This window comes from Sebastes umbrosus, chromosome 15, assembly GCF_015220745.1.
Source record: "Sebastes umbrosus isolate fSebUmb1 chromosome 15, fSebUmb1.pri, whole genome shotgun sequence".
NCBI classification, from domain to species: domain Eukaryota; kingdom Metazoa; phylum Chordata; class Actinopteri; order Perciformes; family Sebastidae; genus Sebastes; species Sebastes umbrosus.
In genome coordinates, this window is record NC_051283.1 from 26,385,609 (window position 1) to 26,411,229 (window position 25,621).

The following is a 25,621-nucleotide window of genomic DNA, read 5'->3' on the forward strand; positions in this document are numbered from 1 at the left end:
TAGCCCACTCATACTCCCCCCAGCTGTCCCAGCAGATGGCCCACGAGTCCAACCCCCTCCCAAACACACACGCACACAGTAAACAGACACATACCGGCACACACACGCCTCATTCATGGCGACAGCTCCGACCCAGGTGACAGGAAGAGAAAGTGGGATAGAGACGGGGATGAGAGGATCGGGGCGCGTACAGGAAAGAGGAGAGAGGGGAGGAACGAGCTCCGCCGAGGGAACGAGAGACGGATGTGACATGACAGAAAACCAGACAGCTTGTCTTCGCTCGTCCTCGCCGACAACGCAGAGCGGCTTTGAAGTCAGATTTTACCTTGTGCCTCTAACGCTGCCTTCGCTGACCCAGTTTTGTACAACTCATTGTGCCACCAAACACTCGCAGACTCACAGATCCACTCGCTCGTGTTTGTTTTGAGGAAAAAACACAATCGCTCCATTGAATGTTTCCTCCCCTGACCAATCTGCAAACCTCATAAACTAAAAATGACGTGCGCGTGACTCAAAGTCTGGCAGAAGGAAGCACAAGAGGAGTGTGTTGTCATCCTCCTCCCTCCCTCCTCTCCCCCCCCTCGCACATGCTCACACACTTACATAGCTCACCCCGGACTTTGTCTCATGAGTAGAGGTCGCGACCCCTTCCATTCATCGCAGATGGTGGCACAAAGACAGGCGGAGAGCTGAAACTGACTCCCGATGGTCGACTTTCCTCTGCAACGCCCGCCGCACCCCGACTAGAGACACGCAGCTGCCGTAGGACCCCGGTGATGCAGATACCCCCCCTCCCAAAAAAACAAAACAACCCCAGACCAAAAGGCGAAGACTCGTAAAACCCACAAAGCCTCACCGGGGATCTGGGATCAGCTAGCTGAACATACACACAGAAAGACTAATGACAGCAGGAACAGACAACCGCGGTGCGTCTGCTGTCTGCCCGGCCTCGGAGCTGCAAAAACTAAATACGTGACTAAACATAAGAAGTACTGTCACACTGATGTGAACGAGCTGATGGCTCATTTGATGTTTTATCCCCACATGACACCAGAAAATCACATACAAACATCAAACTGTTGACTCTGAATAAGGCTCATTGCTTTTGGGGATTTTCACTGATATATAACAGGATTTTTTAGAACAAGCACATCAGTTACACTTAGTCTACCCTCACTGACATAAAGGGGTTGACAAAATATTAGCACAAAAATACAAATTATAGTGTTGCATCAACACCTTGCATCAGACTGCATTCATTCTATCTGCTGTAGGTGTTCCTAATAAACTGCCGTCTGAGTCTGGATGCTGTTTGATTTCATTATCTATGTGTTATTTTCTCAATTCATTTTACAATTTTCTGGCATTTTATAGACAAAACAATCAATCGAGAAAATAATCTCCAGAATAATCAATAATGAAAATATCTGTTAGCTGCAGCCCTAATATTAACCTCAGTTTGGGAGCATTTCTGTTGCCTCCGCACCGCTCTCAACATGGCGAAGGCTGCAGCAGCTCGCAGCTAACGGTGCTAAAAGTGTAAACCGTCAGCATAATTAGTTGTTATCGCCGTGTGAGAGCAGTGCAGAGCGGCAGCCGTGAGCTAGCCAGTGGGGCGCGCTCACGTGCACAAACATGCACTAAAAGGCACATGCGGCTATGTCAACAAAGCATGGAGAAAGTCAGATTACAACACACACACAGAGTGACTTCATTCTCTGCTCAGGTAGACATTACTCCTCTATATCTGTACATAGAAAATAGTTGTCTGCTGCTATATTAATGCTCTGAATATCATGTGAGAGCACCTTTAAACTACAGTGTTTACTCTGCAAACCGTACTTTTAAAATAAAATGTTCACAAGTTTTTGTCGTATTATTTATATCCAACAGATTTTAAATAATAAAAATAAACATTCATATATTCAATTTGCCCATAAATCATCCCTTCCCACTCCCTTGGTGTTTCCAAAGCTTTCAGCCACATCTAATGGTCTTCTTCAGAGCAGTTATTGTGTATTATTGCAGTCGGTATGTGTGCATCACATCAGTAGGTACATACTGTATGTGTGTGAGCATATGATGTGCGTTACATAACTATGAATGGTTATGTATGATTGAGTGTGTTAAAGTATCTTTAATCAAGTGTTTATATTTACATGATGCGTATATATGCTATATTAATTTTAATATGGACTCTTGGGAGACAGACCTTGAGCTAAAAGAGATCCAAATAAACAAATGAAGATGCTATAATTGTTTTAACATGTGACCCAAGTATGTAATTCTGTATCATAGTAGCTGAAAGCTTCAGAAACACGGAGTAAGTTGACCTTGTTTTCAACAATAAAACTCATTTTTGAAGAATAAAAACCTCAAAATAATGAGTTTGAAGTGTATAAAAGGTTGAAGTGTTTGGTGGATTTTGGCATAAACAAAATAAATTTTCACCAGACGAGCTCCGCCGTGTGTTTGTTGGTACTTTTCCGTCACTCATTGTGGTCCTGGCAGGATATGGAGGATTAATACTTTGGGAGACCAATCACTGCAGACTGGGTGCTGTCTCATACTTACAACAACACACCCACACTAATACACACACACACACACACACACACACTACAACCAAAACAGTCTGCTCTGTGTGAAAACTTGTGCCATTCAAATGAAGTCTGGCAGAGATGAATGTGGGTGGATGTGAATCAGGTTTTATAAACAGCGATGACAAATCAGGGTCCGAGTGATAAATGTGATAAATGTCAGCGTGACTGATTCATTTCACGGAGGTTATTCAGAGCGAGGCGCCGACACCGACAACTATGACAGTGATAAATGCCAAGAGTATGATTTGCGTAATTGTTGTGCTGCATTAATAGACTCAGTTTTAGCCGGGGGGTCTTTGACCAGTAACCCTGATGTCATATGCTGTGCTGTTCGTTCGTGTGACACCGAGGCCCTGAAAAGGCTGCATGTTTTCTCTCCAACAATCACTTCACAATCACTAATTAACCTCTCGTCTCTATTGAAAGTTTTCTAATGAGTGGAATCAGCTGCTGTAGTGTTTTGGTTTCTAATGAAATCTCATCTTATAACAAAACACCAAAACAAATAAATGATCAGTATGAGAAAAAAAAGTAATTAAACTAATTTACTTTTTCCGTCAGTGTTAATTTAGGCAGCTATTTTAGATTTAGTCTTAAAACGAAAATGCATATTAGTTTTAGTCACATTTTAGTCATTTTTATCCTTCATAGTTTTAGTCGATGACAAATCAAAATGTTTTAGTCCAGTTTTAGTTGTAGAAAAGTCATTTGATTTTAGTCAAAATGTTTTCTCTCTTAATAATTATTATTATTTTTTTCTAATTTAATCTAAATCCTGTTAAATCATCAGATTATATAGAACATTTCTGTCATTTTGGTAAAACGTATTTAGCTTTGCAGTTAGTTATAGTCGTCCTGACTGCGCTCATTACTGATGCGCGGTTCAGTCGCACCCACCGGTCCGTTATGAGAGCCAATCAGCCCAACATGTTAAAATATGTGTTACTCAACCAACCACCCCAACCCAACCCGACCCGCAAACCACCAACTTTATGCATTATACAGTAGTAGCACAATTGTTAGGACTGAGGTGTGAGACAAGACGGACTAAGCACTGCTGCCGCAGCGTGTTATGTGTGTGTGTGTGTTTGAGACAGAGAGAGAGTGACAGAGAGGGGAGGAGAAGGTGGAAGGTGACGAAAATAAAGAGAGATTTTGGTAAAGTTTTTATGTTTTTAAACTACATTTTAGTCTCGTCTTTTTTCGTCAACATTTGACATTGTCACCATTTGAAAGCAGTAACTTCCTTCTACCTCTGCACAGACTCAAATGAAGTAAATATATTGATTATGGCATTCAAAAATCAATTTCAAATTCGTAAAAAAAATAATAATTATTGCAATACATACAGTAGGTGAAAAAAAAATGTCCCCTACGCCTAATAACTATTATAAAAAACATTTATGTTGCAGTTTAAATGTGTTTCAGATTAGATATGATTGGAGGAATTGTTTTTTGTAGTTGAGTTTGAGTGAGAGATGGAATGAATGAAACAGGGCTGCACCTGTATACTTTTCTATCTTAAATGGACAAAGCGCTTTTAAAATGCGTCTCTCATTCACAAACTCGCATGCCAACGGCGATGGAGCTGCCATTCGAGACACTGGCCTGGCCATTAGGAGCAGTTTAGGGTTCAGTATCTTGCTCAGGATCACTTCAACATGTGGAAAGTGTCGACATGTGGACCCTGCAACTAACGGATGACCCGCTGTGTCAATCATTTTGAAAGGTGTTTTCTCTGAATGCTTTTGGTGTCTAATTGATGAGAAAAATGATTCATGGTCTAATCCAGATCGAGCCTTTAGAGAAACTGAACTTATAATTTAGTATTCATCTTTTAGCGTAGTCACATCATCACAGTTGAGGAGACATGACAGTGTCAACTCTTGAGAGACGTCCGGAGGTTTCGAACCAAAGTGTGAGACGTCCCTGAAACCATCGAGCATCTCAGGCTTTCAGAGACCGCAGTGCGATCAGAACAGGAAGCCACAGGATCAAGTTAGCGAGGTTTGCCTGATGAGGAAACAATGTCTGGTTGTGTGACTGTGAACTGACCGTGTGAAGTGGTCCACCAACGCGCCCACCAGCTCGCCCACTCGATCCTGGTTGGTGCACAGCTCCCCTCGCTGCAGACACAGCAGGACGTCATCCTGGGAGGTCGTGTGCAGCGCCACCATCTGGTCGACCCCGCTGGTCACACTCAGTCCGGTAAACTGTGGAGAGAAACAAACACCACAAAGTCAGACTCCGACCCGACACCAACTCTGACTGAGTGTACGGCCACAGTAAAGGATGTACGTCACGGTTTAACTTTCCCCAGTCTTCATGCAGGTTCTTGAAGCAATTCTTAATATAGTGTATACTTAAACTGATATTGATTTTTTTTAGGTGGGCCTTTCTTTTAGGAGGCTAAAATACGTTTACGTCCACAGCAGTACATCGCTTTGCTTCCATGTGGTAACTCCTGTCTGCTTCTCCAAACTGGAGGCATGCCGACCGTCATCTACTGTAGGTAATACACTGACTATAGGTAACTACCTCATACAACCACACTTAAAAACACCCAAACTATCCCTTTAATTCTGAATGCGGTAAAGAAAAAAGCATTGTTTCAGTGCTACTGTTAGTTTAGTAAGAGACCTGAATCCTGTGGACCAGACCTGACTACAGGCTGAATGTTCAGTGTCACACACAGGAGCACTGGAAATTCATTTGTATAAAAAGTATCAGGATTATAACGTCAATGTATAATACCTGTAAATTTAATACAGTAGAGCACAGTATATCCTGGATCAGAAATCACGCCATGAATGAATTCAGCGGATTATTTTCTGCTCAGAGAATGTAGGGTGAGAGAAAAGCTGTCCGCGGTGCACGTGTGCTGGAGCTGCAGTGAAGGGAAAGTCATGAGGTGTGACCCAGTTGGAATAATGTACAGATTTACGGCGACCAGTGGTGGAAGAAGTATTCAGATGTTTTACTCGAGTAAGAGGAACAATACTACAGTGTACTTTAAAGTACCAAAAGTAAAAGTACGAGAGAGCCAGAGGTGTGAGAGACACAGATTTCAGAGATGGAGTAGATTAAGCCTTTTACGGCCCCCAGCATACAGGTTAATCCAAGAGGGAAGGCAATGTGTCCAGATTGTGGTACAACCTGTCCCTCCAGTGTTCAGTCATTTACTGTAAATATGTGATGAACGGACATATTTTTGACTAATGAGAATAATCTCATGGAAAAGCATGTGTATAGATAAGGTCATATGATCTAATCAATACAAAACAAATTTATTTTTTAGACCTGGAATTAATGATATATTTTCTTTTGGGCAAAAAAACCCCCTAGATTTTAAGAGCGGTAGTTAGCTACATTAAAAAATAGGGCTGTCAAAGTTAACGTGATAACGCTGTAATGCAAATATGTTGTAATGCCACTAATTTCTTTAATGCATTAACGCAACTTGTGATTTTTAGGTTGTAGCGGGCTCAGAATTAAAGCTAGAGTGAAGATACTGGTATCATATGAAACTAGTAAATCTAAGGAATCCATTGGTACCAACCATGTCATACCAACTTGTCGGGAAGGAGGTAAAATATTGCTCTAAACTTGCGCTAAATTTTGGCGAGGAAAACTGGCATGGTCAATTCAAAAGGGTCCCTTGACCTCTGACCTCAAGATATGTGAATGTAAATGGGTTCTCTGGGTACCCACGAGTCTCCCCTTTACAGACATGCCCACTTTATGATAATCACAAGCAATATTTGCCCACTCCCATGTTGATAAGAGTATTAAATACTTGACAAATCTCTCTTTAAGGTACATTTTGAGCAGATACAAAGTGTGCAATTAATTTGCGATTAATCTCGATTAACTATTCTAATTGATTGGTTGCCCTATTCAAAATGTAAATTAGTTAATTTAAACTGCAGATTGTATTTTTCTTGGAGTATTTTTTTTTTTTGACGAGTTTCATTTCACAAAAACAAGTCTAATCGATTCAGGAAATACAGTAAAAAAAAGTCACAGTTCTGCATGACGCTGTTGTTTTGTCCCATCAGTTTGTGACCTGAGTGACATTTCAGCCTTTCCGTGCTGACGGTCAAACGTGATGACTCTGTAGCGAAGACTCTGGTGCTTCTTCTTTAGTCTCTGTTTCTGACCTGGATAACACTCGTATCCTTCACTCGGAGCAGCAGAGCTTAATGGCATCAGCTATCTTTAGCTGCTCCGCTGCTGCATAATGATGGTTTTTAACCCTCTGGCATGTTTCAAGCTCTCTCTCTCTCTGTCTCACTCTCTAAAACCACTGCTGGACGTCCAGCTGTGCTGACTCATTGTGTTATGCAGGTGTTGGTCTTTACACAAACCTTCAGTGGAATTACATTTTACACACAAATAGGAAACGTATCTGTACCATCTGATTACTGTTTCACTTAAAACTGCCTAACTGATAGATTCTGACAACAAGATGTCGTAATATAGATATTTAAATACGACAACAAATGACATGGAGATGTCATAAAGTAGATAATGGATCATGGTGTACAGTACCAGCGGTAAGTCCATAAAAAATCCCCCAAAAAATTCAACCACCAAGAGAAATTTGTCCAAGAAATAACTTTTGAACTATTTATAATAAACATAATACTGGGGTTAACCAGCTCTACCCTGCAAGACACAAATAATGCTGTTTCTTTAATTCCATGCTTGCTACATGGACCATCAGCTGGTGAGGATTAAAGCTGCAACGATTGATCGATTAATTGTCAAATATTAAATTAATCGTCAACTATTTTCATAACCAATTAGTTCAGTTTGAGTATAAAAAAAAAAAGTCTAAATTCTCTGATTCCAGCTTCTCTAATGTGATTATTTTCTGGTTTCTTTACGCCTCTATGACAGTAAACTGAATATCTTTGAGTTGTGGAGAAAACAGGACATTTTGAGGACGTCGTCTCGGGCTTTGGGAAACACTAATCGATTAATCAAGACAATCATCTACAGGTTAATCGACAATGAAAATAATCCGTTAGTCGCAGCCTTAGTGAGGATGCTCACTTTCGGTCTGGGGCATTTAGCTTTAGCCTTGTGTATGTCGCCATCCCATTTATGTTTTTTGCATATTGTTATACTGCAGCTAGAAACGTTAAAAGATCAGCTACAGACAGTTTTCAGCCAACTCACATGGTTAGCTTCAGGTAGTTAGATAATGCGAGCTAGCTGTAGCTGAGAAAATCTGTTTCAGTCATCTTGTAATTTCTGCCGACACAATTTTGATGTGAAGTCTGCCACCGTTTCTGTGAAATGCACATGTGCCATGCAAGAACATAAAGCTTACTAACGAGGCTTTCACAAATGCCCCCTACTTTTTGTCTTGCTACTGTTAAACTCTTAAAGATACGGTCGACGATGTTGGAAAGCTAGACTAATTTGAAAGAAGAATCGCGTCAGGAGCTCCGTCTAAACCCACCGCCTCCACTCGGGGCTCCTTCCAAGGCAACGCCCCCACACACACATGCACGAGCAGCGCCGCATCGTTACTACTTCACAGACACAGAGTGGAGAGAGGACCTCAACTCAACAACGCTACCTCATGACAAGTAACCGGGGTGGTGCTACTGCAGGGCTGAGTTTTCTCTTCCATTCTCCAGTAAACATGCAACGGTGACGTGTTTTGAGTTCAGGCTGGTGCACGCCAAGGGTAAAGTACGAGCAGGGAGGCATCTGATTGGTTCTTTCCAAGCGGACCGCGAGGCAGTGATTGGTAGACGTTTTTACAGGATTGCAGCAGCTACAGATGACGGCTCTTTTCCGGTCCTTTTTCAGAGCTCATACGTAATGGATCGCTGTCGAGGTGCAGAGACAATTTCAAACCAATATAACAAATAGTGTCTACTGGAAAACACCGTAAACCCTGCCTTTAAATCAAGTCCCCGCCGTCTATAGGTCCCTGCCCAACATCAAACCATGGAAAAACCTCATGATCTCAAAGCTATTTCGAGGAACCTTGAAAAGCGTCAGATTAAATAAAGCTGTCATCTACTCTCTCTTCATTTTTAGCATCCCCGTCCTCGAGAGCTGATGCCCTGTGAGATCCCTGATCCACTTTCTCAGATCGGCCTGTGAACCGAGCCAGGTTCGCCCCAGGCGGCAGAAAACCTAAAGCTGAGCGTATATATATATGTGTGTCACATCACGACCGCGGCCTCGCACAACAAACACGACACCTGACATGAACACACACTGACTCACTCGAAACAGGTCATAAGCCCCTTTGAGTCAAAAGGATACGGTGTTCTTGCACTTATTGATGGATGGCAGTGACCCAGGTCAAACATGATGGAAGATGTGTGTTTGTTTGTGGAGTGAATAGAGGAACTGCACTATCAAGAGGACAGAGTAAGAAATAAAGGACAGCTGGGACAAAGTACGAGAGGTCTGACCCACATTCCTGGTAGCTGTGAGAAAGTGGAGCTGCTACTTGTGTGTCAGTGCCCTTGATTATGTTTAATTTAAGGTTTATTATTTAACTGTTTATTTTAGGGTTATGGTTAAGTTTATGTTAAAGAGGCACTCCATGGAGTTAGAGACTACATGCTCTTAATTAGGGCTGTCAAAGTTAACGCAATAACAACACGTTAACGCAAATTAGTTTCAACGCCATTCATTTCTTCAGTTTTAAAGCTGGAGTGAAAATACAGGTATCATATGAAACTAGAGAAAAACAAAGGAATCCATTGATGCCAACCATGTCATACTAGCTCGTTGCCAAGGAGGTCAAATAACGCTCCAAACTTGCGCTAAATTTTGGCGAGGAAAAACTGTCATGGCCATTTTCAAAGGGGTCCCTTGACCTCTGACCTCCAGATATGTGAATGAAAATGGGTTCTAAGGGTACCCACGAGTCTCCCCTTTACAGACATGCCCACTTTATGATAATCACATGCAGTTTGGGGCAAGTCATAGTCAAGTCAGCACACTGACACACTGACAGCTGTTGTTGCCTGTTGGGCTGCAGTTTGCCATGTTATGATTTGAGCATATTGTTTTATGCTAAATGCAGTACCTGTGAGGGTTTCTGGATCAATATTTGTCATTGTTTTGTGTTGTTAATTGATTTCCAATAATAAATATATACATACATTTGCATAAAGCAAACATATTTGTCCACTTCCATGTTGATAAGAGCAAATCTCCCTTTAAGAGAGTAGATTTTGAACAGATAAAAAAAAATGAATTTGATTAATTACTATTAACTATGGACAATCATGCGATTAAATATTTTAATCGATTGACAGCCTTACTCTTAGTAGAAAGCCTACGTTACAAATTGGAGTCAAGTTCCTGGAGCTATGAAACCAGACGAACTAAACTCAGGAACTAAATGTTCCTTTTGCGCATTCCTGACAGCGTTTACGCCGCATCTGAGGAACCGTGAAGATTAAACTAATTAGACCGATGACGGCAGCTTGTGAATTTCACACACGAGCAAAAGACGCAGAGTGATTCTGTTGTTTTTTTTGTATTTACTTTTGTATGACTCTGATGTTTGAGTTGTACTTAAAGCTGCAGTTAATAAAAATAACTTTCTGTTATATTTGCTCAAACTGTCACTATATCCCGACAGTAGTACATGAGACGGATAATCTGTGAAAGAATCCTGTTCCTCTGTGTCCTCCGGTGCTCCTGAAGTGTTTTTAGTAGCATTTGGATGACTGCGGAGCGCTATAGCTTCAGATTAAGGTTGTGTATCTGTGTGTGAATATGCAAGAGCGTGCATGCATCCCCCGTGTGAGTACTTACAGCGTCTAAGGGAAGCCTCTTCAAAACCTTGTACTGCTTCTTTGGCTCTAATTTGTAGACGCACTTGTCAGTGATGAGCAGGCCTCGGTCTGTGCTTTTGTTGAATCTATTCACCTGAGAGAGCCGAGGAGGGAAAGAGAGAAGAAGAAGAACAAGATAAAGCTGCATGTTTGTACATTTTCTATTTTCTGTTAAGAGCCCTTTTTTTGGCAACTTGTAGGATCTTTTGGGTTATCACTGCTCTCATTTCAAAAACAGGTTTCCCTTGTGGAGCGACACGAAACAAAACAAGAAGAATCAGATAAGAAGACAAAGGCTCTGGCGGGTTAGTCAGTGTTGGAGGCTGTTTTATTTCACTTCATCAAAGCCTGCATATCTTCAACATGTACTTTGGCTAAAGCTGCTCCCAGAATTTAGTGGAAGCCCTCTCTCTATAATCCCTGATAAGGAGAATATGGACATTATTATCCACAGGGAGATGATAAGAGTTAATCGTAAGGCTGGGCCTCAGTTGACTCCGTTTAGTTGAGTCACAACAGGCAGACTTTGAAAATAAAGGATATCTTAAAGGTTAAGAAAATTGTAGGAGTGAATTCCTTTCATGATGAATCCTCTGATTATTTTTTTTTTATCTTGTTTCTTTATATTCATTTCTGAAAGCTTGAAAGACGAGCTGACACAAAAGGGAAGAGAGTGCGAGTGGGTGGAAAGGAGAACACAGCAAGTGAGAAACACATCCTGACGCTAAAAGGAAGCGACAAAAAGAAAAAAGGACGTCCTTGTACAAAACAGACATTTTCATTTCAGCGTGTTCTTCTCCTGCTTGTACTGTACCTTCCTACAGAAGCCAGAGAAGAGGACCTGACTGTACTCTTCTTTGTTCCTCAGCTCCTTGGAAAAGCGGGTGAAGCCGGAGCTGGTCTGAGGGCAGTCTCGCACCTGCAGAAATAAAGAAAGAGTGTTATTACAAGAAGCCACCAGGCAGCCACACTACGGCGGTACAGGAATGTCTCTCGTCGTTAGTCGTGAAACTCTGCGTGACCTCTCTCAGCCTCTTTCAAACCCTTTTTATCGCTTTAATTCCATAAGCAGCAGATCAAAGCTCGTGGCCTCGGGCTGCTGTTAACCAGACGCGGTGTTTGACGTGCCGGTAGAGAGGAAGCAGGGCGGCTGATACTGGAGCTAAACTGCCTGATGAGAAATACAGTCGGGGGCTGCTAATCTCAAGCCGTGTCACAGTCTCGCTCCTATAGAGTGGAGTCGACACAATAACGGCTCTACTTTCACGGGACCAGTTCTAATGATTTACAATGGAAATGTTCACTGGAAATATTTTTTTTAAAGATGCATTCATACTTAATATGTAATACATTTACTGCTTCCAACCTTCCAACCCACCATCAGTGACCTCATGAATGCTCTTTTGACTGTATGGCGTCAAATCACTGCAGCCATTTTCCAAAATCTTGTGGGAAGTCTTCAGAGGAGACTGGAGGTTGTTATGATATAATGTTAAAGGGACTGTTTGTAACTTTTTAAGCGTATAAATGTACCAGGTCGGGACACATGCGCGCTCGCATATGCACGCTCGCGTGTGGCCGGAGCCTCGTCACTAACATGCCACGCGCGCGTTCTCGCTGTCTCGCTCCACCTCTAGACGTGAACGCGCACTCACTCCACACTGCAGAAGAGTTAGTTTAGCTCTGAGAATATCTAGTGAATGTACAGTGGACGTTTGTGCAGAAATAACTGCTGCAGCTCCTCCAGACCAACAGAGGTTTCCCGTGTCTTGTGAAGTGACGGGGCTCCGCAGTGAGAAACGTTATCGTCTCCGACCAAAACTCCGGTGTCTCCCTGCGGGCGCAGTTGGGAGGTGATAACGTTTCTCTTCCTGCTCAGCCCCGGCACCGACCCGCATTTCCTTCCTCCGGAGAGGGAGACACTGGAGGCTGAGGCAGGAAAAGCCAGCATTGATTCATGGAGAGACCTTCGTCTGGTCAGCTAACATTACTGCCAAGCAGGTGAAATATAGAGTGATATTGTGGTTTTAGCTGACGTGTGTCGCCTCACTGTTTTGAGCGATGCTCGTTCATGTCTATGTAGAGTGAGCAAGCGCGAGCCCGACGCTGACTTTCGTTGACTTCACGGCCACAGGTGTCGCTGTTAAAAAGCATTTCTGAAAGTTACAAATAGTCCCTTTAATGGTTTTGGAACCAGACGTTTCAAACAATTACACCCCATATCATGAATGTAATATGAAGAATTGTATATCCCTATTCATTCCTATGAAAGCTGCTCTTCGGGCCCACAGAGCATGCTCAGTAGACTTGTTCTCTGGCCACGTTGGTTCAGATCATGATTGTCTGAGATTTCCTCAGGTCGAGCCGGGTGACTGTCTGTTAGCTTCCCGCACACATGAAGGGAATAAATTAATGGTAGATGGATATAAATGTCTACAGGAAATAAGTTGCATGTGATGGCAATTCCTTATTTTCATGTCCTCACATGAAAACAACTTTGATTTGAAACTTGTTGAATCTTGTTGAAGGTTTCTGAGAATACGTAACATACACTAATTGGTCTAACTTTCCTTTCTCCCCGTTTCCGTGCTCCGACACTTGACCTAAAGCAACGTCAGCCGCAAACAAGTCACGATTCAGGCAGACTGCATACCGGATTACATGCACTTCTCTATAGGTCTTTGTGGAATTAACAACAATCCCGTGAAGCTGGAGGCCTGAAGGAGGGCAGCGAGTCACGGGCCGTCTGACAACCTAACGAGGGGAGCGACTCAGTCATGCTCTCGCTCCCCTGAAGGCGTCTTTCAGGCCTCCGGCCACCAAACAAGCTCAGATTAGCTGTTAAATGAGCCGACTGTGGGATTCATTAAAGAAGGTCTGTGTTCACGAGCACCATCCTCCTTTAGTCATGCTGGGAGGCTCGCCGTCACATGCGCCGTATACATTCACAACCACAGATGATTTCTGTGATCCAACACACTGCTGGTCATTCAAGTCTTATTTACTGTGATAAATTCAAGTGAAAAACATCCAATGGATTTTCTCAGTTATTTCTCAAACGAGGAATAAGCAGTTTGTTGTGCGGAGTGTCACAGTGAGCCGTTTAGAGTAAATGAGGTCCTCTTGTGGCGAGGACAAAATGCTTCCGGTAATAGAAAGTGAAGAGAAAACACGGAGAAAACACAAAACCTCTGTTGATTAGACATTAGAGGAAAAGCTATTATAAATGTTGTGTTCGCACTTCACAATGGATTTTTGCCCTCGCTTTAAAGCAAAACAATTTTGCCACAACAATTACAAAAGAAGCCCTCGATGCGTTACAAAATAAAAGCTGCTTCACCTCATTATTAAATTAAATTAAATTGATTAGGCTGCTCGCCAGCGGGTGAAACTGTAACTGATACCTCACATATTTTAACACAGATATGTCTTCCTAAGGTCAAGGATGAGTCTCCATGCTTAATTAGTTTCATGTAAATACCAAGAGTACTCAAGGACGTCATGGACTACTTTGACATGACATGTGGTAGATCATAAATAGAACATGAAGTACCGAGACTCCTCTTTGTTTGTGTTTTGTTCATGTGTGATTCTTACATTGGACAGGTAGTCCCTCTCCCAGGATCTGCCGACTCCCCAGTCTCTCCTCTCTCCGCTCAGAGCAGTCAGAGCCGCCACTTTGGCCCGAACCTCCTGCATGTCAGACGGGGGGATATTCTTCACGATCTGCCTCGCCCACCACCTGGCAACAAGAGATCGGGAACAAGACAGCGCGTCACGTGGGCGGAATAATACATCAAAGGTCTAACAGAAAACAATACAGTAGGAGGAACGGCTTTAAGATTAGTCTGTGAGGGATAAAAATATACTTCATCTGCAGTGCCAAGACATCCTTGTTGATCCAAAACTCACACACCCAGAGACTCATTTAAGTTATTCTGTTTATGAGAATGAATGAAATCTGCCAGGGTATGGCAATATTATGTTTTGCAATTTATAATTAACCTTGTAAAAATCTAACGGCCCACCGCATCATACGAAACAAGAAAATCTAAAGAATCCACTGGTACCAAGCACGTCATACTTGCATGTTGAGAAAGAGGCAAAATAACGCTTCAAAGTTAGGCTACATTTTGGCAAGGCAAAACTGGCATGGCTGTTTTCAAAGGGGTCCCCTTGACCTCTGACCTCAATATATATGAATGAAAATGGGTTCTCTGGGTACCCACGAGTCTCCCCTTTACAGACATGTCCACTTTATGATAATCACATGCAGTTTGGGGCAAAAATTCAGTACAATTGTGTTATTTTCACCTATTCTAAAAAGGTGTATTTGAATATTTCTGCATACTGGGGTCCCTAAACTGTCTTGGAATTGCATAAATTGGGTATCACAGTAAAGCTGAGATTCATGTTGATCCTATGAGTCCAATTGTATTAATGTGCGATGATGTTAGTCCCAAAAGTAGCCATTTCACATAGTGACGTTTTTATTACTCAGGTTTTATACATATGATGTCTATGACAGTCAAAATCTCAATATATCGCCTTGCTTATAGTATCGCAATATATCTCACTGTATTGAATCGTTACCTCTGTATCATGATACGTATCGTATCGCCAGATTCTTGCCAATACACAGCCCTACGTCTGTGTGTTCAATATGAAGCTACAGCCGGGAGTGGAAGGATGACTAGAAACAGCTGGCCTAGCTCTGTCCAAATGTAACTTAATCTGCCGACCAGCACCCTTAAAGTTTACTAATTAACAGTTTATATCTTGTTCATTTGATTTGTACAAAAACCAAATTGTAAAAACAGTTCCTTGTGCTTTTTGTGGGCCATTATGTGCTATTATATGCCCTTATGTGAACTATTTCCGCGAGCTGTTTCCCACAGTTTGCAGTCTTTATGCTAAGCTAAACTAACCGACTGCTGACTCTAGTTTCATATTTACCGCACAAAATGTAAAACTATTCCTTTAAAGCATCTCATTTTATTTCCTTATTCAAAACGCATTTATGCTTACCTTTGTTAAAAGTGAATTTATCTCACTTTGCTGACAGTTTCGTCAAAGTAAAATATGGTTAAAGACTAAATATTGTACAGAAACATTTTGTTTTTATGGTGTATGAGTTTCATTTAGTGGGATCTGACCTGCGATGCAGCATGACTGTGTTGTTGTGAAACTGGGACAGAGCTGCAGGCGGGGTCGGCCACTCCACGCTCTTTCCGTAGTCGCCCATGTTTCGCACATTAGCGAACCTCCTCTCCACCTCCCAGAAGTGGGCTTTCACCTTGTAGCGCTTATAGCAGCCCATGATGGTGTAGATGGCCCTCATTCGCTGGCACCTCGCACGAGCCAAAGCCCCACGCCACACCTTTAGAAAAAAGAGGGACGTGTTAAAAGACAGAAAGCAAAAGAGAGAGAGAGGAGGAACGAGAGAGTCCCACTGAGCTGAAGACGAACCGGTGCTCCAGTTAAAGAACCAGACTTCTCCGAATAGTCATCAAAGTAGGTCAGGGGAAAGAGAAAGCAGAATGGTGTTTCTTTGAGCAAGTGAAGTAATTGACTGTAATGTAACTGTGCTCTGGATCTCATTAATTATCCCAATTATTGTTACAGGAAATTAGGATTCAAGCTGGCAGATGAATTTCAGTCAAACATAACCAGGAGCCACGTATTCATGAGGCTGACGCAAACGGAAATCTCCACTTTGAAACCCAGAGGCCTGCGTTTGAAACTGGAGAAGATAACGTTGTGGGTGATTAACTGAGATCGGAGCTGCCGGTGACATTAAATTAGGTCTCTGTGTCGATTAATAGGAATGTCAGATCAATACATCCTCATCAAAGTACATGCACGACTTTAAACACAGCCGCAGAGATCTGATATCTCAAATTGTGTTGAGGCTGTGGATGAATACCAAAAAGCGACGATGATGATGACCACACTGATAGCAATTAATACAGTGATGCTGATACTAATGTGGCTGACCTTCTGCAGGAAAAGCACCAGGATGGGGATGAGGGCGGCTCGCTCCTGCTCCAGAGTGTAGAGAGACCGCGGCGTTCGGACAAACAGCTTGGTGTGTCCGTACGCCACGTCGTCCTGGAAGCCGTGCTGGGTGACGATGGCCTCCACGGCCTCTCTGTCCGAGGCCATCATGTGGTTCGGCCAGGTGTACTCACACGTCATTTTATACCTGTAGACATTCACGTATGACGACAAGAGTGCTGTTCAGTATATACAAAAGTGGAACAATTGTTACTGTGACTGAGTGGCTTTTGAAATGGCAAAAAATCCATAATAACCTTTCAGCATATTGTAATTCAAGTGTTCTGAGAGAAAACTAGACTTCTGCACCTCCTCATGGCTCTGTTTTCAGGCTCTAAATAATCTCGCCCGTGAAGGGAGACTTTGACCAATCACAGGTCATTTCAGAGAGAGAGCGTTCCTATTGGCTGTTCATTCAACGGAGGCAGCTGTCAATCACTCGCGAACTCCGATCAAACGGTCAAACTAGACAGAGCTGATCAAATATGAATCAATATTCTGTTACTGTAATGCCATTTTCTTGCATAAAATGTTTCCAGAAACATCTTGCGGTGTACCGTTTAGCTGTTAAAGTGATCTCAACATTGTGGCCGGGTCACTAACTTTCTCATTTTACAGCTAAACAGTACACTACAAGATGTTTCTGAAAACATTTTATGCAAGAAAATGGCATTGCAGTAACAGAATATTGATTAATATTTGATCAGTGCTGCCTGGTTTGACCGTTTGATCGGAGTTTGCAAGTGATTGACAGCTGCTCAGAGACGGCAAGGTTCCAGCTCGGCTCTGATTTGTTGTTTTCCTCCGGTCTGTGAAATCTTGCAGATGCCGTTAGAAGCACCGGAGGACACAGAGGAACATGATTTTTTTCAGATCACCTGTCTCATGCACTACTGTCAGGATATAGGGACCATTTAATAAAAATAACTTTTTCAAATCATATTCGCTCCAATTCTACCCGCTGCTGCTTTAACAGGCAGGGAAGCTCTAACAAAAGAAGCTTTCAAGTTGCATTATGGGAAGTATCGCATATCGTGTTTTTGGATCTTGATCCATAAAAGTGACTAAGAGCCAGGGTAACTCTCGCCTTTTAGAGTTTAATGAAAACGATCGCATGCATCATTGTTCTCTGCTGTTAACTTTTATGTTTGTAGTTTTAAGTTAAATGTCATCGTAATAGCAATGAGTACTAGATAGTCTGGTACATGTTACATCACTGGTGTCACACTGAGCTGCTGAAGTAACACAAAATGACAGGACTTTTCTCTCAACTTCCTCACAGAGGAGTTTAGCAAAGGAGGACACTGCAGAAGTCTTGCTTCATAGATCATCATCATGCTCTCTTACCGCTGCAGGACGCGAGCGTAATGCTGCCTGTAGGCGAAGCCCGCTCTGCGCACCATCACGTTCTCCATCAGGCCGAGGTAAGCCACCTGGTGCTGGCAGCGAGCGTCGTCAAACAAGACCGGGGACTTCATCTCGTTGGGCTTTATGCAGCGCACATAGTAGGGCTCCTGAAAGACAAAGTCATCCTCTGAGAAGCGAGTAGAGAGATCATCTTTCAACTACAGAGGACACCAAATGCCTGCTTTTATTTATTTCCCAGCAGTTATCAATGATCACATCATCATTACTGTAACTGGCTTGTGCATCAATATACAGAAAGATACACAATAATACTGAAGGAGGTTAAAGTAAGGATGCAATGAAGCACAATAAAAGTACAGCCATAGCATGACACAGTGTCCACGTTGTTCCAGCACTTTGTTTGTATGATTGAGGCAATATTATTTCATAACACTCTTGTTTTATCACCTGCAAAAACTTGTATTTGTCTCTGATTTTTGCATGTTTTTATCATAGTTTTCATCACTGCTGTGTTCATCACTGTGCGAGTAAATAAACTACACTACACTACAGCGAAGCTGCGACACTGGCAAACTGAGTTCACTGACCCTAAGCAGAATATCTCAACAGACGCTACAGCGAGCAGCTGAGCCTCATAACACATCCAGCACATCGACTTATTAACAGCACATTTAACTGCACATTACAACTCTAAAGACGATAAAGGCTCCGGTGTGGAGTAATGTCTGGACGGACGCCTGCACCTTGACAGGGATCTCTGAGGGACACGTTATCCTGTCACAGAACACAGAGTGCTGTGTTTTCACCGTCTCTCACTCTCTGTCCATGAAAGATGAACAAGGTGGAACAAAGTGAACACTTTCTGCTCCCCCAACACTGTCATCCATCATATCAATGATGCATGTGCATGTGTGCCCCAAACCAGTTTCAATTCAGTTCAGCAGAGATTTAAGAAAAGAGTCTGTTAATGGAGGTTGGGGGCAGATGAGGTGGGCAGTCTGGGCACAGGTGCTTCTGTTCGGCAGTTGAAGAAAACATCCGCTCTTTCAACGTGACCTGAAGGTTGCCAGGGGAGTTTCCTTTCATTCTACCTCAGACACACCGAGACGAGATGCTACAACAGCCTGACAGCGGGCCGTCCCAAAATAACAGCAGGAAATGTCAGACTTCAGTCAGTGAGATGAGGCCAGGAGAGGTGAGCAGCACATTTTATGGTCCAGCGCCACCTCCCCCTCACCACCCTATCAACTCCACATGCAGCCAGACAGGTGGAGAACAAGCGACCTACAAAAACTGTTACTCTCTCTCTCTCTCTCTCTCCGACACCAAAAACAGCACATTGCTATGTATACATGTTCCTGCTGGACGGCTGTGTACTGCCTCTCTGCTCATATTTTGTCATGCATGGTGACGAGCCGTCCTCCCAAAAGAGACATCGCAGAGACACATTGGCAGCCTCAGAATAGCCCGTGACTCATTGAGGCTTTACAGGAACCAGAGCAGGCAAACTGGTTCACAGCATCTTCCTGATGATGACAGCAGCGTAAACTGGGGAGGAGATCTACATTGGACTGCAACTCCAACATGAAAATATGATCACAAAATCGAACCTCCAGTGGTTTTGATTTGACACCAATTCTGCCCTACAAACCCAAAACACAGTAACTACATATCTGGTCAAAAGTGACTGACTTTTTGGCATCAGTTTTAACTAGGGCTGTCAAAGTTAACGCCATAATAACAGCTTAATGCAAATTTGCTTTAACGCCACTAACTTCTTTAACGCAATCAATCTTTCGGAGGTTGTAGTGGGCTAAGCTTTAAAGCTAGAGTGAAGATACTGGAAGAGGCTAAATAACGCTCTGAACTTTGAAATTTTGGCTCGGAAAAACTGTCATGGCCATTTTCAAAGGGGTCCCTTGACCTCTGACCTCCAGATATGTGAATGTAAATTGGTTCTATGGGTGCCCACGAGTCTCCCCTTTACAGACATGCCCACTTTATGATAATCACATTCAGTTTGGGGCAAGTCATAGTCAAGTCAGCACACTGACACACTGACAGCTGTTGTTGCCTGTTGGGCTGCAGTTTGCCATGTTATGATTCGAGCATATGTTTTTATGCTAAATGCAGTACCTGTGAGGGTTTCTGGACAATATCTGTCATTGTTTTGTGTTGTTAATTGATTTCCAATAATAAATATATACATACATTTCCATAAAGCAGCATATTTGCCCATGTTGATAAGAGTATTAAATACTTGACAAATCTCCCTTTAAGGTACATTTTGAACAGATAAAATTTGTTTTGATTAATTGGCAATTAATCGTGATTAAATATTTTATGGACAGCTCTAGTTTTAACCATTTAAAAAATGATTATGCCATAGAAATTTATAATTTTTGTGCAAACAACAAAACTTTCAGTAACTACAAAACAGAGCTAAAACCAGGTCAAATCACAGTGACTGTCTGTGTAGCCAACTCAATGCAAGACAGCTATAGCAAGTGTTAGATAGCTCTTATTCCACATAACTAAATGATGCATGAGATGATAGAAGAAAAAAAAACTCCTGAAAAGCTAACCAGCTTAGCAGACGCCTATCGAAACAGAGATACATTTACTTCCTGTGAACTATAGACTGTAAATAATCAAAACAAAGTTGTTTTTTTCTTAAATAAAGTCATTTAAATTCACATAAAAGCAGAAAGAATACATGTTGTTATCTATTTATTATGTTCTTTCTATCGGCCACACAGTTTTCGGTCCAGCCTGAAACTTTAAATCTTCAGAGCATCCATACAGTAGTTGTTGCTCTCTTCCTTTACAGAGCTGCATGGCTTTACTTTATATTTGTCAGATGTATTTAATCAGTCTAAAAACTGCAAACACCAACCACAGATTCCCCCTCAGGCGTTAAAGGGAAGGGAAGAAGTCACTCTTAAGCTGAAACCACTGACCTTGCAGCCCAGTTTATCCACCAAGGCCACAATGGAGTTCTTGAAGAGGGTGGCCGCGGTCAGAGGTCGCTTGGTGACCTCTGTGATGCTCAGCTGGCCATCTGGCCACATCTCCTTCAGGACTGGGTCGGCACTACGAGAGAGAAAAAGAAAGGGGAGCAAGAAAAGGGGGCAAACAGGAGGATCATTAACTGGGTTAGCAGAGGAGTGATGTGCAAGACACTCATTACATAGACGTGACCCAGTTACTGAACTGTCAAGAGCATCATGATGTTTGGCACCTGTTGTACATGAGACGCTTGAAATCTTGGAAGAGCAGGTCCTTGTTTTTGTCCAAAAAGCCCTCGACAGAATATCTGTGATAGATGTAGAGGGAGAAAGGGACAGTGATTATAAAACAAAGCAGCTCAAAAGGAGGGATGCCCCACTGAAGAGCACAAATTACAAGGAAGTCGGACAGACATGAACACAGTTTAAACAGTAAGCTTCTGTCTGTCACTAAAAGGGTCACTATCACTACCCGTTAACGGACTCCACTCTCTGCTCCAAATGATTCACAGTCCTCCGGCTGGAGGATTAGAACAACAGTCATGCCGCTTAGACGATTTACAAATTAGGAACATGGTCAAATTCCCCCCTACGGCTCACGTTTTGGAGAAGAAGAAGAAAAAGAAAATTGTCTACAAACTAATCTGTCTGCCGTTTTTCAAACAGCTCAGTTGGTTTTGGTGAGGCGTCAGCGGGAGGTCACGGGCGCACTGTAAGGCACAGTTACATAAGCCGTCCAGCCCCGGGGTACGAGCCTGCTGTAGTAAGCGTTGCCTCAAATAAAACTCTCCTTTCTCGCTCACAAGGTAACAATGACTCACACAGTGGGGAGGATTTACTTACAAAATGCATCCTGCATTCAAAATCCCACTGAAGTATTATCAGCTACTTCAAATGCACAAAAACAAAGTACTTGTTCCACAGAAAAATGGCCAATGTGCGTAATGTATAATTTCATATTTCTATATTTTTTACTGTATATAGTTAGGTAGTTTAATCCAGTGGTTCCCACCAGAGTGAAGATACATTTGGTGTGCCATAAGATGAGTATTTGGAATAAGAAAGAAGTAAAAAACCAAAGTATGTTCAACAAATTTTTAGTGCTGTCAATTGATTAAATATTTAATCGTGATTAATTGCAAATTAATCAAATTTTTATCTGTTCAAAATGTACCTTAAAGGGAGATTTGTCAAGTGTTTAACACTCTTATCAACATGGGAGTGGACAAATATGCTGCTTTATGCAAATGTATGTATATATTTATTATGAGGAATCAATTAACAACACAAAACAATGACAGATATTGTCCAGAAACCCTCACAGGTACTGCATTTAGCATAAAAAATACGCTCAAATCATGACATGACAAACTGCAGCCCAACAGACAACAACAGCTGTCAGTGTGTCAGCGTGCTGACTTGACTATGACTTGCCTCAAACTGCATGTGATCATCATAAAGTGGGCATGTCTGTAAAGGGGAGACTCGTGGGTACCCATAGAACCCATTTTCATTCACATATCTGGAGGTCAGAGGTCAAGGGACCCCTTTGAAAATGGCCATGCCAGTTTTTCCTCGCCAAAAATTTAGCGTTAAGTTTTGAGCGTTAATTAGCCGCCTTAGCCTCCTCCAAGCTAGTATGACATTGTATCTTCACCCTAGCTTTAAAACTGAGCCCGCTATGATATAAAAATCCTAAATTGCGTTAATGCAATTAAATTACGTTAATTTTATCATACGTTTTTATGTAAAATCTTAATCCATAAAGTACCTATAGCTGTCAGATAAATGCAGTGGAGTAAAAAGTACAGTATTTTCCTCTGAAATGTAGTTCAGAAGTATTAAGTAACATAAATGGAAACACTCAAATATAGTACAAGTACCTCAGAACTGTACTGAAGTGCAGCACTTGATGTACTTTCACCACTGCAGTAGCTCACGCTCTCTTGCACACACACATTTCTTCTACATATTCTCTCTGCATCACTCCCTCTCTAACAAACAAACACACACACCAAACCACAGACACACAGCATGTCACATGTCGTCTGTATGGCCCTGTCTGTGAGTGTGTCCTTGGCTGTCACATCTGGAGGCAAAGAAGCGGAGGCTAGCTATGACAGATGTGTCCCCTTGGCTCACAGGCCCCCCGAAACCACCTGACCAAATCCCGGGAAGCTCACCGGAGAGAGACGGAGAGTGTGAAAGGAAAAGAGAGAGCAGTCAGAACAACACAATAACAAGCCACAACGCTCATTTACAAGGACAGGACAGGACAGTGCTGGGAGGACGGACAGGAGAGGACATGCAGAGATAAAGGCAGCGGCTCCCCAGAGATGTGAAGTTGATTTAGAGGGAAGTATATCAAAAGTATGAAGGTCAAGGCTGGTGCAAGGAGAGGGCTGGGCTGTACGAGGTGAAAGGGAGCTCACACTGAGAGAGCCAACGCGACAAAGATGTGAGATTTTCTTGCATTATGAAGTTGTGCAGTAAGGGAATATGATATATCTTATGGCTGCTCAAAGTGCTGCATGTGCAGGCTGAAATACTGCAGGGAATTAAAATGTGGATGGCAAAGAGAGTCAGGTGAGGGTTGCAGTACAGAGGGAGGAGGGAAAAAAAGAGGAAGAGAAGGAGGAGGAGGGAGGGAAGTAGGTCAAAGCTTGTGATAGTGGTGGTGTGGTGAGAGTGGAGGGGCGAGGACGAGGGTATATTTAGCCAGAGTAGACTCAGATGTGGTGGGATGGGACAGGGGATGATGGGGGGGCCAACGCCACCAGGAAGCGATATACGAGGGGTGACAGCTCAGCTGGAGCGACCCCGACGTGAGGCAGGGTTGATGGGGACGCACAGTGACAGGGACAGCCATCTGTCATCACCACTGCAGGTCTGTCACGCATGCTCTTTATCCAGCCCGTCTTGATTTTGTAAAACATTAAATATTCATCACTAAATCAAAGTTAAAGTACTTTTACAGATTTTACAACACATGAAGAGCATAATTGACTAGTTGATCATCGGAAAATTAATCTGCAACTTAACTTAAAGGTCCCATATTGTGCTCATTTTCAGCTTCATGCTTGTATTTTGTGTTTCTACTACAACATGTTTACATACTTTAATGTTTAAAAAACACTTTATTTTCCTCATACTGTCTGCTTGAATATACCTGTATTCACCCTCTGTCTGAAACGCTCCGTTTTAGTGCATTTCAATGGAATTGCAACGGAATTGCGTTGCTAGGCAACAGCTTTGGTCCATGTTTGCTTCCTGTTACATTACACTGCAACAGGAAATAAACTGGGACACATTTAGAATGTTTACGTTTAAAACTTTGAAATGGTCTAAATATTGTATATTTGTGACATCACAAATGGACAGAATTCCTGACGGCTTGTTTCAAAAGCTCAGTTTCTGAATAAGGGCTGTGTGTATTTCTCTGTGGATTCAGCGTTTCAATACTTTCACAGTATTTATATAGAACTTAAACCCGCTTTATAATATAAAAGCCATGGAAATGTCACTTTTTACAATATGGGACCTTTAAGCAAGAAACAGGCTATGTCACCGCTGAATCTCGTTTCGTTTTTAAAGCTAGATCATCTAGTTTGACAGCTTGGTCCATGTTTCGTGAGCCGGATGCGTCGCTCTGGATGGGCTCTGTTGCATAAAGTAGAGATTTTTCAATTCCCACCATGCACTGGGCGACTGCTTTTCCTGCTTTCCGTAGGAAATGAATGAAAACATTGAGATGCCCACCGTCACCGGATCTGGTGGAAATGCACCGTAACGCTTCATGTTGACTGTTTAACGCTTCCTCTGAACAGAAACTGTCAGTCCTGTAGAGTGTTTAGATCCGTTATAATAAAATGCTGCTTACACATTCATTAATGCATCAGTAATAATACTGTAATGGCATAACATATAACAGCATAACCCTCTTGCTCTCATGCTGGTCATTGTTCTACATCATCGAGTACTTTGTGTGTAAAGTAACGGACCTGAATGCTGCTGAACGTTGACAAGGGGAGGGCGGTTAGGGAGGAAAAGCACAGCGCAGTAATTGTCTGTGAGAGCTGTCTTGAGCTTCAGAGATGGATGAAATTGCTCTGTGTTTCGTTGTGTGTTCGACATCGTGTTAGCCTGGATTTCCCCGAGTCAAAGACCTTCAATAAACCCTACTCCAGTCCTCCTTGATTACTGCTGCTGCTACATCTCGCACAGACCAAATTGTCTCATCAGCTGGCTCCATCCCTCCGTGCCCTCCTCCTCCTCCTCCTCCTCCTTTCGTGTTCCTTTGACATATTAATGTCCTTCCCCTGTCTAGATTGAGGGCAGTACACGTGAGCCGTGGGGATCTTCTCATACCAAAGCCATGACGGGTGACTTGCTGGCCAGGGGCCTCATCCGAGCGCTGTGACGTTTAAATCCAGAGAGCACATTGAGGAAGTGGAGCAGAGATGGAGAAGGAAACGTCACAAACCGCTTGATCTCTAGTCTGTTAATGAAAAATCAAACCACTAACTCAAACAAAAAAAATTGTACTTTCGGAATAGGATAAAAGCTAAAAAAGCCTTAATATGCATATATCCGTTTTATAGCGTTACACATGATTTACGAGACAGTATAATTAATCCTGTAAATTATGTTTGAGTGGCTCTTGTTTTTTAATCTGGTCCAGGACCTTTTTGCAAGTCATCAAATATTTCCTGCCGCCAAATCTTTCCAAAGGCAAAATTATTTGCCAAAAAGATCTTTATAA

The 25,621-nt window shown here is 42.5% G+C and overlaps 1 protein-coding gene across 2 annotated transcripts in view; it reads right to left on the bottom strand.

The window, feature by feature from the left end:
• Positions 1-25,621, bottom strand: part of myo1g (myosin IG) — a 58,082-nt gene that overhangs the window by 11,135 nt on the left and 21,326 nt on the right. For both annotated transcript variants that reach the window (XM_037794174.1, XM_037794173.1), the window contains 9 exons: positions 21,093-21,167; positions 20,812-20,944; positions 17,831-17,997; positions 16,424-16,631; positions 15,583-15,806; positions 14,024-14,168; positions 11,241-11,345; positions 10,407-10,520; positions 4,659-4,816 (listed from right to left, as the gene is read on the bottom strand). In XM_037794174.1, the coding sequence (XP_037650102.1) occupies positions 4,659-4,816; positions 10,407-10,520; positions 11,241-11,345; positions 14,024-14,168; positions 15,583-15,806; positions 16,424-16,631; positions 17,831-17,997; positions 20,812-20,944; positions 21,093-21,167 (1,329 nt within the window). The remainder of the gene's footprint in view (positions 1-4,658; positions 4,817-10,406; positions 10,521-11,240; positions 11,346-14,023; positions 14,169-15,582; positions 15,807-16,423; positions 16,632-17,830; positions 17,998-20,811; positions 20,945-21,092; positions 21,168-25,621) is intronic.